Raw genomic sequence first — 14,519 nt, 5'->3', positions numbered from 1 at the left:
AAAGCTTCAAGGTTGGAAGGGTTTGATGTTGTCAAGAGCTGGTAAAGAAATTCTCATTAAGGCTGTGACACAATCCATACCCACTTACACAATGAGTGTTTTTCAACTTCCTTTGAAATTATGTTATAAACTGGATGCTTTGTGTGCAAAGTTTTGGTGGGGTCAAATGGGGAATGAACGGAAAATTCATTGGAAGAGTTGGGATAAATTGACAATTTCAAAAAAAGAGGGAGGAATAGGGTTCTGAGACTTACGAGCTTTTAATCTAGTTTTGTTAGCCAAGCAAGAGTGGAGAATGGTTCAATGCAAGGATTCTTTTCTCTATAAATGTTTCAAAGCAAGGTATTTCCCTCGTTCATCATTCCTTCTTGCTAAAGTATCACCAAACTGTTCATATGTTTAGAGAAGTTTGATGGCTGCATAACCCATACTATTATCTAGACATTGTTGGAGGGTGGGAAATGGTCTCTCAATAAATGCTCTCAAAGATAAGTGGATTCCCAACTATCCAACAAATGGAATTTTACACATGGTACATGGAGATGTGGGGGAACTTATGGTTGCTGATCTGATCAACTCGAATTTACATATTTGGAGGAATGAGGAAGTGATGGCTTATTTTCACAAGGAAGAGGCAGATGCTATTTGTCAAATTCCATTGAGCAGAAGGGATGTCAATGATGATATAATTTGGCTGCATAATTCAAAGAGGCTGTTCACAGTTAAGTCGGCTTATCACGTGGTTAGGAAGCTTCTAATTGATGGCAATTGGGTAGGAACTTCAGGGGGATGTGCTGAAAGGAAGTTGTGGACCGCAATATGGAAGCTTAAGCTTCCAAACAAAATAAAATTTTTTGGATGGCGGGCTTGTAATGACATACTGTCGACTGCAATGAATCTGACCAGAAGGAAAATTATCAAGGAAAGCAACTGCCTTTTATGTATGAGAGAGTTGGAATCAACGGTCCATGCCTTATGGGATTGTGTTGCGGTTCAGGATATATGGACTGGCAGCATCAGAAAATTGCAGAAATGGAGTGTACATGGACAAGCAGATATGAAGCAGCTGATGGAAGCTTTGTTGGAGCGCCTAACGTTGGATGAATGGGATCTGTTTTGGGCTCAAGCATGGTTCATATGGAACCAGAGAAACTGTGTGGTGCATGGAGGCAAATTGAAGGAACTGAGCAGTCTTACTAAGAGAGCGAAGGAGTTTGCTGATGAATTTAAACAAGCCCAAGATCATTTAGCTGTTCAGAATAGACAGCAAGTTAGTGGGGATGTTTGGCAACCTCCATCAACAGCGGAATACAAATTAAATTTTGATGCAGTAATTTTTTCCGGCTTGGACAGATTTGGTTTTGGTGCTATTGTTCGAAATGAAAAGGGTCAAGTCATGGCTACTATATCTGCTAGTGGACCGAGGGTGAATACAAGTGATGAGGCTGAATTGCTTGCTTGTTGTAGAGCTATTGAATTTGCCATTGATGTTGGGTTCTCAAGGTTGATAATTAAGGGAGATAACAGTAATGTAATCCAAGCCATTTCTTCTCCTTTACAAAATTTTTCACTGTTTGGGAATGTTGTTAATGATATTAGGTACCTGCTTTGTGGATTACGGTGGGTTAGAGTTGGCTGTATTAGGAGAGGAGCAAATAAGGTGGCACATGTTCTAGCTCAATATGCTAGGAATACATTAGATGAGGATATGTATTGGATGGAGGACTCTCTCCCACCAGCCTTAGAAGCCTTGTATCATGATTGTTTATCTCTTTGAATGAATGAATATTTCCCCTTCTAAAAAAAAAAAAAAAAAAAAAACCCTAACTAATGCAAAGCCTTCTGAAGAGCCTAACTCTAAGGCTAAAACGGTTTATATTCTTCCATTCAAGAGGAATCATAAGAAAGAGTATAAGGTTAATATGGATAAACAAGGGTAAAAAAATTTGAAGATGAGATTCATGTCTAGTCATCCACCTTGAAAGCGTAGCCAATTTATGTCCAGTCACTATACCGTTGTCTCATGTTTTTGTGAAATTCCCAAGCTATTAAATGTCGTGAGGGCTTAGGCTATGGACGCATCTTTACTGAATTTTCCAATTATAATAGGTCCAAGTGTAAAACCATGAGGTTAGCCTTGAATAAAGAGTCTATAAGTTGATATGATGACAGAAAATCTTTTGGCTTTTACTGCCTCAATTTCTAGTGGAATAAGTCTAGTGAGAATAACTATGACGAATCATCCAAAGAAGAATTAGACAATGATGTTGACCACCGAACAACTTATGATAAACTTCTTAGTACATTCTTTCAACCATATAAAACATTGAGGCAGACCTGTAAAAAGCTAAAAGAGGTTGAACATGAAAAGGAGTTATTAGTGGTAAAAGTTAAATGAAGCCAATAAGTTGGTTGGAAATTATAAACATCAAAATGTCCCTCAGGTAGATAAAATCAAAATTTTAGAGAGTGAACTAGAAGTCTAGGACTCAACTGGAGAGTTGTCTAGTACTAAGCTTGATAATGTGCTTAGTTCTCAAAAGCCAAGTTTTGACAAAACTATCTAGGGCTATATTGATGTAAGATCATCTAACCCCACTCCCATAAACAAAATTGTGTTTGTGCCCCTAGTTGATAGGAGTGAGAAAAAGGCTAGTTTAGTTAGGATAGATAAGGGTAACATACCTATATATGAAGTTTAAGTTACAAAACCCATGTCTATAGATCCCCTCTTATGCAACAAAGATAAATTTAAGTTTGTGCCTACCTATCACTATTGTGGTGTTATTAGTCATAATAGGCCAAATAGTTTTTAGCTTTTGTTTTAGTTAGCATTCCTCTCTAGACCTCCACCTAGGAAGCTGTGGTGGGCCTTTTATTTTTTATTTTTGGGTTGGACTGCTTCCTGCCGCATTGTGGCCCACTAAGTTTGGGGTAGGAGAGTTGGGATTGGCTTGATTGAAACCCACCTCAAGCTAGCTTGTGCGCAAGCTAGGATCCCTTCACCAAGATCTTGACCACTCGATTACGACAGAGGACACTGTTACAAAAATGTTATGACAGGAGGCACATAATATGACAAGGATATATCTACTGCCAGTAAAAGATAACACTTAAACCATTTTCCTAACAAGAAAAAACACGACTATGTGAATATAGCAAAAGTAAGATTAACGCTTAATCAATCACAATAACAGAAGGGAAGGGGAATTTTTCTACTGTACTTAGTTCCTCAGTAGATTAAGTCTAAGAAGGGAACCAGTCTCCAATGTGAGCAATCTCACAGGAAAATCCTACCATAGAAATTGCTTACTTTGAAAGAATGGACCAAAATGGTTTAATCTCAAGTCCTTTAACTTGTCAGAGAGTAGGCTATTGAGAGGGAGAGAAGCGAATAACCTATTGGTGCATGCCTTATCACACTCTTGTTTTCTCACTTTTCTTTTTTTACACTCTCTATTTCTTTTGTTGTTTTCTTGCTTGCTGTTTTCTCACTTATTTCTTCTTACTGCTTACCCTTCCATCCTCCTTCTATTGCCCTTTTCCGTGCATAGCCAAGACCCTTTTATACTGCCTACCATGATGGGTTTTACTGTTTTACCCCTTAACTACTTTTAGCTTAGTGTGGGTGTCCTTCCAGGGCCACCCACTGGTCTGCCAGCAACTCAGTCAGCACCACTATCCTGCGCTGGCTGCACCACGTCCCATTCCCAGACAAAAGGAGTTTTTGTTTTATTTTCTTACTTTCTGCACTGGGCATTATCTCTTATTAGTTTTGTACAGCACCAAGATCCCCAGACCTATATGGGCCTGGGGCTCAGGCCCAATGGTACGGCCCCATCGCCCTAAGCCCTTCTTGAAATTGCCTTCATAAAGAACGAGTTTTGGGCCTCGGATCCTGAACTGTGCTCGACATAAAACTTCCCGAACAGTCAGATAAACCTTGTCCGGGCAAACCATGGGATGCTCGGGGAAAATCATTACCGAGCAAATTCGCCTAAGTTGGAACCAAGTTCCAAGGCCATAATTGTTACATTCCACTCTCACCTAAACACCCACTTAAAACAGATAATATTGGACCTTCAATTGCACTAGTGATGGCAGTAATCATGATCTCCCCACTAACCTAAGCTATAAATAGAAGAAGTTGGGGAAGATGAAGGGGTTCAGAAAAAAGAGAGAAAAAATAGTCATTAAGGAAGAGAGGAGGAACATTACTTTGAGTCTCTGTGCTGAGAACGACCTAAAGTAGGAAATCTTGAAGCCTACTTTATAAATAAATTGTGAGCCAAAGTGAGTTCGAGCCCAACAATCTCATTTCAGGCACGCACAATTGACGCCCACCGTGGGGCTCTCCTACGAAATTGTGGTTCGACGGAGACTCAAACAAGGGAAATGTCTGAGGGGCGTTCGAGAGGGCGTGCCCCGAGCGGTTCCGTAGGATCTTCTCGAGGATCGACGTGGCGGGAGAGAAGGCAGAAAGGGCGCGAGGATAGGGAGTGCCTCTAAGGAGAAGAAAGGTTTGGCCTGGGAGAAGGGTCGAATTAGACCCGCCGAACGGTGTCAGGTGTCTCAGCACACAGGCAGTATGATGATAGAGACCGAGAGCTGGAGCGGTTGCGAAGACTGGTAATGGATCTAGAACTGGAAGCAAGGGGTCGACGCCAAGAAAGGGACCGCAACCACCGGCAAAGGAGAAATGATAGCACGAGAAATTGGGGCGAGGAGGGTTCTAGCCAATCCGGTACACAACGATTCCAAAACCGATCACCCTCTCAAGAATCACACCGGCGTAGGAATCACTCATGCTCCCGAGAGACACGTCATCACCGGAACCGTTCACGATCGCATGGATACGATGACTAAGGATCGGATTCACCGGAGGAACGGCAACCCCACAATGCTGCCATGGACGCCATGAGCCGAGCCCTACGAAGGGCTGCTCGGTCACCATTCTCCGACGAGATTGAACGGGCCCCTATGCCGAGTAGATTTACACGACCGCCATTCAACTCCTACGATGGGAAGACGGACCCGGTGGAGCATGTCAGTTATTATATCCACATGATGTCCTTGCATGCACACAATGATGCGTTGATGTGTAAGGTATTCCCCTCTAGTCTCGGCTCCATGGCCCTGAGATGGTTCAATGGGTTACGAAAAGGCGCCATTCGTAGCTTTGCCGAGCTGATCCAAGAGTTCGGCAGTAGATTCGTGACATGCAGCCGAGTGCCGCAGCCGGTGGATGCGCTACTTTCCATAAAGATGAGGGTTGGAGAAACCCTTTAGAGTTATGCCAGTCGGTACTGGGAACTCAACAACGAGATTGGTGGAGGAAATGAGAAGATTGCGGCAAGCACCTTCAGGATGGGGCTCCTCGAAGACTCTGAATTACAGGAGTCATTGACGAAAAGACCTCCCGAGGATATGAGGCAACTTATGAGACGCATTGAGGAGTACAAACGCCTGGAAGATGATCGGCTGTAGAATAAGGGGAAAGCACCATTACTCGGGAGATCTCGGCAGGGCATTATGCCGGCAATACCAAAAAAAGACTTCACGATGCAGGAACCAGAGATGCAAATTGAAGGAGTTAATGTGGTGTTCAAAGAGCCTGTGCACAAAATCCTAGATCGGATTAAGAACGAATCGTTCTTCAGGTGGCCAAACAAAATGGGGGGTGACCCATCTCGGAGGAACCAAAACCTGTATTGCACATACCATAGGGACAAAAGGCACACCACCGAGCAGTGTCGGGTACTAAAAGATCATCTAGGGCAGCTAGTAAAAGTAGGGTATCTGAAAGAGTTTGTAGTGGACTCCGCTGACCGAGAAGCTGGCCAGGGTGTTCAACAGAAAAGAAATTCCCTCCTGCCACTGTTGGGAGTGATAGAAGTCATCCACGCTGCCCCGAGAGGTACGGCAGCAGCTAAAAGGGTATTGACAGTGGCTTGCACGGAAAGAGATTCACCCGAGAAGAGGATGAAAGTTGATTGGCTAACCATCTCGTTTGGTGAAGAAGATTTGGAAGGGACGATCCAACCTCATGATGATGCATTGGTAGTAACAGCTCGGATAAGCGGGTTCTTGGTGACAAGAGTGATGATAGACCAAGGAAGCGGGGCCGACGTTATGTACCTGGACCTGTTCGAAGGGCTCGGATTTAAGAGTCAGGATTTGGCGAAGTATGACACGTCGCTGGTCTCATTTGACGGGAGAGTCGTGATTCCCGAAGGTCAGATTTCTCTCTCGGTGGACATGGAAGGCAAGGAAGTAATAGTGACCTTCATAGTAGTCCGATCATTCTCACCATACACTGCAATCCTAGGAAGGCTGTGGATTCATGTAATGAAGGCCGTTCCGTCCACCCTGCACGTGAAAGTAAAATTTTCCACCGAGTATGGAGTCGCCGTGGTGAGAGGGAACCAACGAGTGGCTAGGCAATGTCTTGTCGCCGCGGTCAGGTGGAAAAGTGAACAGCTCGGACAAGCGGAGGAGACCGAAAGAGAAACTTTATAGTAATTACAGAAGCCCCGAGGGGAAACGGGGGCAGACGTTGCCGAGGAGGTTTTGAAGGTTAGAATTTTTTCAGATACTGACAGGTATTTCCAGATAGGTACAAGCATGAATGACCGAGAAAAGGTAGAGATGCTGTTGTTCCTTTTGCAGAACGTAGATGTTTTTGCTTGGAGCCCGTATGAAGTGCCCGGCGTAGATCCCGAGTTCATTATCCACAAGCTTAACGTGGACCCATCATTCCCCCCGGAAAAGCAAAAACCGAGAAGAGCATTGAAAGAGCATGTTGACGCGGTGAACTTGGAAGTCTAGAGGCTGAAGGAAGCAGGAGTGATAAGAGAAATATTCTTCCCGAGATGGTTAGCGAATACAGTGGTAGCGAAGAAAAAGAACAGTAAATGGAGAGTTTGTGTGGATTTCACAGACTTGAACAAGGCATGTCCTAAAGATTCGTTCCCAATGCCTAAGATTGACCAACTAGTAGACGCCACGTATTGGCACCCGAGGATGAGCTTCTTGGATGCTTTCTAGGGATACCACCAGATTGCCTTGGCGCCCGAGGATCGAGAAAAGACAGCATTTATCTCCCCGAGTGCAAACTATCACTACGAAGTCATGCCGTTTGGATTGAAGAACGCTGGAGCCACATACCAACGGATGATGACGAGGATGTTCCAAGGAAAAATTGGGTGCACGGTTGAAATATACATTAACGACATGGTGGTAAAAAGCAGAAAGGAGTCATAACATACGGAAAACCTCTAGGGAATATTTGAGATACTTCGGCGGCATAAGTTGCGCTTGAACGCCGAGAAGTGTACTTTCGGTGTGGGGGCTGGTAAGTTCTTGGGTTATCTGATTTCTACTCGGAGGATAGAGGCCAATCCAGACCAGATAGAGGCCGTGAATCGCCTCAGACCGCCAAGCAATCCCAAGGAAGTGCAAGTGCTAACCGGGATGTTAGCCGCCCTAAACCGATTCATCTCCAAATTCGCTGATCGCTGCAGACCGTTTTATCAACTTCTGAAGAAGTGGAAAGGGTTTCATTGGGACAAGGGATATGATGAGGCTTTTCGAGAGCTGAAGGAATACTTGGCAAAAGCGCCCATGTTAACGGCCCCGGAACCCGGGGAGGATTTGTTTATGTACCTCTCAGTGACTGACCATGCCATAAGTGCTGTGTTACTAAGGGACCAAGGAGTACAGATGCCAGTGTATTACATAAGCAAAACCTTAGTAGATTCCGAGATGAAGTACCTGCCCCTGGAGAAGTTAGTTTTAGCACTGGTACACGCCACTAGGAAGTTGCCACATTATTTTCAGGCTCATACGGTGTTTGTCCTCACCGAGTATCCCCTGCAGTCGTTGTTAAAAAGATCGGACTTCACGGGCTGAATTGCCAAATGGGGGACTCGGTTGGGTTCGTTCGACATAAGGTACCGACCGCGAAGCTCGGTGAAGGGACAGGTTCTTGCTGATTTCATCGCAGAATTCACCCTTAAGAACGATGGGAAGATAATCTGTAATGCAGAAAGTCGTCCGTGGAAAGTATTTGTAGACGGCGCTTCGAATGCTATGGGGGCCGGAGCTGGTATTGTCATAATCACCCCAGAGGGCATACGACTAGAACACTCCTTCAGATTGGGATTTAAAGCCTCAAACAACGAAGCCAAGTACGAGGCCCTTCTGGCCGGGTTGAGGGCCGTATTGCATTTGGGTGCAAAGGATGTTGAGATTTATTCAGACTCTCGGCTGGTCGTTTATCTAATCGTAGGAAGCTTCGAAGCTCGGGACTCTCGGATGAAAGCCTATTTAAGTGCAGCTAAGCAGATTATTGGCCAATTCGGGACAGTGAAGGTGGCCCAGGTAAGTCGGGCGCAAAACAGACATGCCGACTCGCTCGCCACGTTGGCTTCATCCGCTACCAAGGATACACCACGGCCAGTCAAAATAGAGCTTATAAGGGAGCCAAGCATCAGTGTAAAGAGTGATTATGACCAGGCCAGGGTGGAGGTTGCCAAGGTGAAAGTGGCCAATCCGTGCTGGATGAACCTGATCATAGATTTCCTTGCCGAGGATAAAGTTCTGGACGATGAAAACGAGGCCAAAAAGATTCGTCGGGTGGCTCCCCGGTACTGGCTATCTTCAGATCGCAAACTGTACCGAAGGTCTTTCACAGGCCCCTACCTTTAATGCCTACATCCCAAGATCCCCAGACCCATATGGGCCCGGGGCTTAGGCCCAATGGTATGGCCCCATCGCCCTAAGCCCTTCTTGAAACTGCCTTCATAAAGAACGAGTTTTGGGCCTCGGATCTTGAACTGTGCTCGGCATAAAACTTCCCGAACAGTCAGATAAACCTTGTCTAGGCAAACCATGGGATGCTTGGGGAACATCATTATCGAGCAAATTCGCCTGAGTTGGAACCAAGTTCCAAGGCCATAATTGTTACATTCCACTCTCACCTAAACACTCACTTAAAATAGATAATATTGGACCTTCAATTGCACTAGCGATGGCAGTAATCATGATCTCCCCACTAACCTAAGCTATAAATAGAAGAAGTTGGAGAAGATGAAGGGGTTCAGAAAAAAGAGAGAAAAAATAGTCATTAAGGAAGAGAGGAGGAATATTACTTTGAGTCTCTGTGCCGAGAACGACCCAAAGTTGGAAATCCTGAAGCCCACTCTATAAATAAATTGTGAGCCCAAGTGAGTTCGAGCCTAACAGTCTTATTTCAGGCGCCTACAAGTTCCTATGGCATGCACCTAGTGACTCCAGCTTATCTTTCCCCCTTTTATGCGGTATGTCATCTCAGCAGGATACTTCTCTCCCAAAAGAGCTTTGAGCAAGAATCATAGAATAGACTTTCACCTTCTCCCCACCGCCAGACCATATCCTCTCTTACCTCTAACCCATGGCCTACTATGCTTGTAATGGCTGGGTATAAGTGGGTGGTGCCTGAGCCTTGTACGTGCTCTACTCCCATGTGAATCTGTTGCTTTTTTTTTTAACCCTTTGTGGTGTGAAAGAGTCACTGGATCTTCATTCTCTGCATCTTGTTTCTTCCTTGGGCTGGGCTTTGCTTCGGGTATGGGTCTTTCCTTCTTCAATCCAGCCCCTACCTTCTTTGTGGGTCGGTTGACACTTCTGCCATGCCACTCCATTGCTTCTGCCATGTTATTTTGTGCTTGCTTGGCCTCATTTTAGCCTACCACATACTTTTCCTTTACTTAATTTAGTTGCCCAGTACTTTTACTGGGCCTATTCTCATACTATCTTGGGCTTCCTTGGCCCATTTCATCACTTTGGACATCCTTAGCCTGCTTCATTTCTTTAGGCATCCTTAGCCCATTCCATTACTATATTCCCATGAGTTTTTGCTAAATCTTTCGGGCTTCCCTGGCCCAATTACCATACTATTTGTTAATTCCTTCCTTTAGGCTTTTTCGGCCCATTTTTGCTTGCTTTCCATTTCTTATTATACCCATGGGTTTCCTACTCCTTCCTCTGGGCTTCCTTGGGCCCGTTTACTTTCTTTGTGTCCTTTTTGTTATTTTATAGGCTTGTGGACCATTATTCCTGCTATTCGGGTTTAATGGTTTTTCTTACCTTATTAACTCTCCTTTCCCCATCCTTTTATATTGTTGGGCTTTTTCTTATTATTGGGCCTTTTTACCAAAGTGGGCATCAACAGAAGCAAAGTAGCCCTAAGACTACTTATTTTTGTCATCATTGTGGTGGCACTAGACACACTCGTCAAACTTGTTTTAAATTAAAATCTAAGTAACGTGTGTCTAGCCTATATCACAAGATCATGTACCACTGTTCCGCTAGTTGTTTAAAGCTTTGAGCTTGTTCAATCAATTCCAAAGGAATGTGAATCACTCTCAGCCAGTCCACAAAAGCTTTAGGACCAATGTCTTCCCACCTTCACAACCTAAGACTCGTGTTGTAAGGGTGAGAAAGGATTCCAAAAATGAGTATCATTTTCGCTTCTTTGTTTCAATACTTCCTATATGCTATAGGACAAATTTCTTTGACTCCTTAATCTGCATAGCATCATCCCAACAGTATGTACATTATTGCATGCTGTAATCCATTGCATTTCATATTTTGAATTAATTTTAACCTTGTATTTGTTTTGTTGTTAAAAATATTAAAATTAAAATGTGTAAGGTTGAATTTAATCAACCATCTTGTTGGCTTTATTCCATACCAAATTTGCTTGTATTTCAGAATTTAGTAACCCTGTATTTAGGTGGGTTTGTTGTAAGGTTAGTGAGTGAGATAGAGTGTTGAAATGCTCAAGAGTGTGCAAGAAAACAGAGTCTCGCGGCTGGATCTCGCGGGTGACTCGTGGCTGCAAGCTGCCAGAAGCAGCACACGTGCCAAGCATGCCAGAAGTTGAAGCGTCATGCTAGCTGGAGCACTACAAGACAAAATAGGATAACTGGCCGTTCTGTTATCTCGCGGCTGGATCTCGCAACTTAGTCAAGCCGCGAGCTAGCCCTGTTTTGAAAAACCTGACTCTTCACATTCCATTCTCACCCTAGTATAAATACCCCTTATACCCATAAAAGAAAGAGAGCTTCCAGAGAAAATTTTGAGAGAGAAACCCTAGAGTAAAGCAAGATTGATTCATCTACAATCTTTACATAAGAGTCTCTTCAAATTCCTCAACTCTCTTCCTCTCCATTGTCAAACCCTTGAGAGGTCTTTTACCAAAACCTGTTCTCACCATATCCATTACTGTGAGAGGGCTGTTTGGTGTTCTGGGAAGCAGTTAGGAAGGAACCAATCTACATTGGTTGATGCTATGGTCAAGTAGCGGAATCCGGGAAGTTAGAAAAGAAATAGGTTCGGCGTAACCTCGTTGGAGCAAGAAGCTTAGAGGGCTTAGGTACACTGAGTAGATTAGGCTTGGAGGGTCTATTGCTGTTCATGTATCCCAACTACATTGTCTAGTAGGTTACTTACCGCTTGGAGGGCGGCGGAGAGGTTTTACGCCGAGGGCTTCGGTTTCCTCTTCGATAACACATCGAGTGTTGTCATTGTGTTTGCATCTTCCTTTCCTTTTATCATTGCCTTTTATTATCTGCTGTGATTGTGATTTTAATTGGCTTAGATTGTTTACCAATTTTGTTTATAGCTTTTGTTCATTTTCCGCACACTAGTTGTTTGTCATAAAGCTTGAATTGGTTATTTTGTAATTGGGGGCCTAAACGTTCAAGAGTGTTTTATATACTATTTGAACTTTCAATTGGTATCAAAGCGGGTACACTTATAGTGGTTTTATTACCATAGTGTGATCCTTGACTCCCTATTGAGATGGATCAGTCTCAATCCCTAAATGCACCTCCATATTTTGATGGTAGTAATTATGCTTTTTGGAAGGTTCACATGAGAGCTTTTCTATGTTCCAGTTTGGGATGCTGTTGATATAGGTTGGACTAGGCCTGAAGAAGCCAAATCCATGTGGGATAAGGCAGCACTCGCTGCATCTAATGCTAACAGTAAAGCACTTAATGCAATTTTCTATGGTGTGTCTCTAGATGAGTTTCATAGAATTTCTCACATTACCGTTGCCAAAGAAGCATGGAAGATATTGGAGACTACCTACGAAGAAACGAAGAAAGTGAAAGATACCAAGCTATAGATGCTGACCACTCGGTTTGAGGAACTAAAAATGAGTGAGGATGAGTCCTTTGACTCTTTCTACAGCAAGCTGAATGAGGTGGTTGTAAGCAAGTTCAATTTGGGAGAGAAAACGGAGGATTCTAAAATTTTAAGGAAGATCCTTCGATCATTGCCAGAAAGTTTTCGTGCTAAAGTGACAGCGATTGAAGAAAGTAAGGACCTTGACGACATCAAAGTCCAAGAGCTGGTTGGTTCTCTTCAGACTTATGAAATGTCACTGCCCAATCAACGGAAGAGCAAATCTCTTGCTCTTAAGACCATTAATGAGAAGGTGGAGGTCCATGACTCATCGGATGAAGATGTAGTTGACAAAGATGTTGCATACCTTGTAAAAAATTTTCGAAAATTCTTGAAATTCAAGAATAATGGCAAATTTGGTGGTAAAGGGAAATTCCAAAGTTCAGAAAGGGAGAAAAGGGAATCCAAAAAGAAAGATGGAAAAGAATCCCAATCTACACAAGGTGTCACTTGTTTTGAATGCAACGGGCATGGACACTTTAAGAAAGAATGTTCGAATTATTCGAAATCAAAAGGCAAAGTGTATGCCACAACATTAAGTGACTCGGATTCATCCGACTCAGATTTTGAGGAAAGCTGTTATGGAGAAGGGAATTATTCAGCTTTTATGACTATTGCCCATGTTGAGTCTTCAAACGAGTTGAATCTGCTTGTACAAGAGCTTGGAGTACATAGTGATGAAGAATCATTTGGAGTTGTTGAGGAATCAGATGCAAAAGAAGATGAAAACACAGCCAATCTTCAAGAAAATTATAACTCACTCCTGGAGAGGTTGGGTGAGTACACAAGAGTGGCCAAGGCAGCTGTAAAAAAGATGAAGAAGGCAGAGGAGGACTATAAAAGTCTTCTAATTCGCTATAAGGAGGCCAAATGTGAGATAGAAACACTGAATGGTGAGCTGTCAGAAGCCTACATAAAAGTGAGATTTCTTAAGCAAGAGGTTGTGCAAGCAAATGCCAAGATAGAGAGGGTCTCCACCAAGAAGTTCGATGATGTTATTTCATCTCAAAAGCATTTTTCAAACAAATCCGGGTTGGGATATACCGGAGGGAGTAGCTCATCTGGCAATGTCACAAAAGAAGTGAAGTTTATAAAGGCCAAAAAGTTAGTTGAAGTTGGCTCTACTACTGAGAAGCCCAAGATAGAGGAGAAGAGGAATGTGGAGAATCAACGGATGGTAAACAACCCCCGTAATCAATCTGTAGGAAGGTTCGAATCCCGAGCTAAGTCTCGTCCACGATCACAAAGAGGTCTTAGATCGAACTATGTGTGTCATCATTGTGGACTTAAAGGGCATACTCGGCCAAATTGTCAAAAGTTGAGAGCAATGAATAATGCAACTGCTCCAAGGTCATGAGGACCTAGAAATGACAGGAGAAATTGGGCTGGTGAACCATCAAGGGATCAAAGTGGTGATCCCGGAATGATGGACGTGATGAAGATGATTGGTGCTTTCACCAATTGCTTGGAAAGCTTCACACGAAGGTTTGAAAGTCCTAACTCTCGTACCCAATCCTATAAGGAAATCACCCCAAACGCAAGTGACGTGCGGGTGAAAAAGGGTACTCATGCATAAGCATTACAACATGTCCATGCATTAAATACTTCCTATGCTTTGTGACTTGGTTTGATTGTTTGCTTTTTAATTGTGATTGGTTGAAATTTGTTTGTTTGTTTTTGCAATCTATCATTTATTTCTTTTTGTTGATTTTGATCAATCCTTTTTCTTCTTTTATGACAAAAATCCAAAACCTCATAAAAAGTAGAAAATCAAAAAGTTTGATCGACACTGTTGAGTTTTTGTCTCAAAACTTGTTTTGCCTTGTACCTTTGTGCTAATGGATTTGTGCATTTATGAGCGTAGCTTGTCTCTATGCACTCTTATCACTGTGGAAGAAATCTTGAAATCTATGCGACTGTTGTAAATAGATCTCCAAACTTGTCATGAATGATTAGTGAATGGTTATGTTGATCTTGAGACATGCATAGACTTGTGCCTATATATCTTCCCACTCTTTATTGTTTTTTTTTTGTTAAAAAGAGCTCACCAAATGTAAATCTCCAAATGAAAAGAGATTTTGAGCTGTAAAAGCCTGTCGCACATACTAGTATTCGACTAGGAAAAAGGGAAAGCGACCAAAAATTAAAGTGAATGATTATTTTAAAAGCCAAAGGCTATCTTATCAAGGTGAAATATCAAATATCACTCTCATAATGAGAGGTTATTGTCTCAAAAGGATCAAAAAGATCAAATGTTATGATTAAAAATGGAGTCAAATGTAAAG

General features: G+C 42.9%; 2 protein-coding genes across 2 annotated transcripts; both read left to right on the top strand.

Annotated features, from left to right (window-relative positions):
* The first annotated feature begins 529 nt into the window (after positions 1-529).
* Positions 530-1,777, top strand: LOC115985252. The gene has a single exon (XM_031108217.1). The coding sequence runs from the start codon at positions 530-532 to the stop codon at positions 1,775-1,777; it is 1,248 nt and encodes a 415-aa protein (XP_030964077.1).
* A 3,785-nt stretch (positions 1,778-5,562) lies between these two features.
* On the top strand, positions 5,563-6,519 carry LOC115985251. Its single transcript, XM_031108216.1, has one exon. It carries the CDS (start codon positions 5,563-5,565, stop codon positions 6,517-6,519), a length of 957 nt encoding a protein of 318 aa, XP_030964076.1.
* Positions 6,520-14,519: the final 8,000 nt, after the last annotated feature.

This window comes from Quercus lobata, chromosome 4 (assembly GCF_001633185.2).
Source record: "Quercus lobata isolate SW786 chromosome 4, ValleyOak3.0 Primary Assembly, whole genome shotgun sequence".
NCBI lineage: Eukaryota > Viridiplantae > Streptophyta > Magnoliopsida > Fagales > Fagaceae > Quercus > Quercus lobata.
This window is presented reverse-complemented; position numbering and strand designations above follow the sequence as displayed.

Excerpts from the sequence above, each read along its gene's own strand:
- LOC115985252 (XM_031108217.1), top strand. The coding sequence starts at position 530 with ATGGTACATGGAGATGTGGGGGAACTTATGGTTGCTGATCTGATCAAC.
- LOC115985251 (XM_031108216.1), top strand. The coding sequence starts at position 5,563 with ATGCAGGAACCAGAGATGCAAATTGAAGGAGTTAATGTGGTGTTCAAA.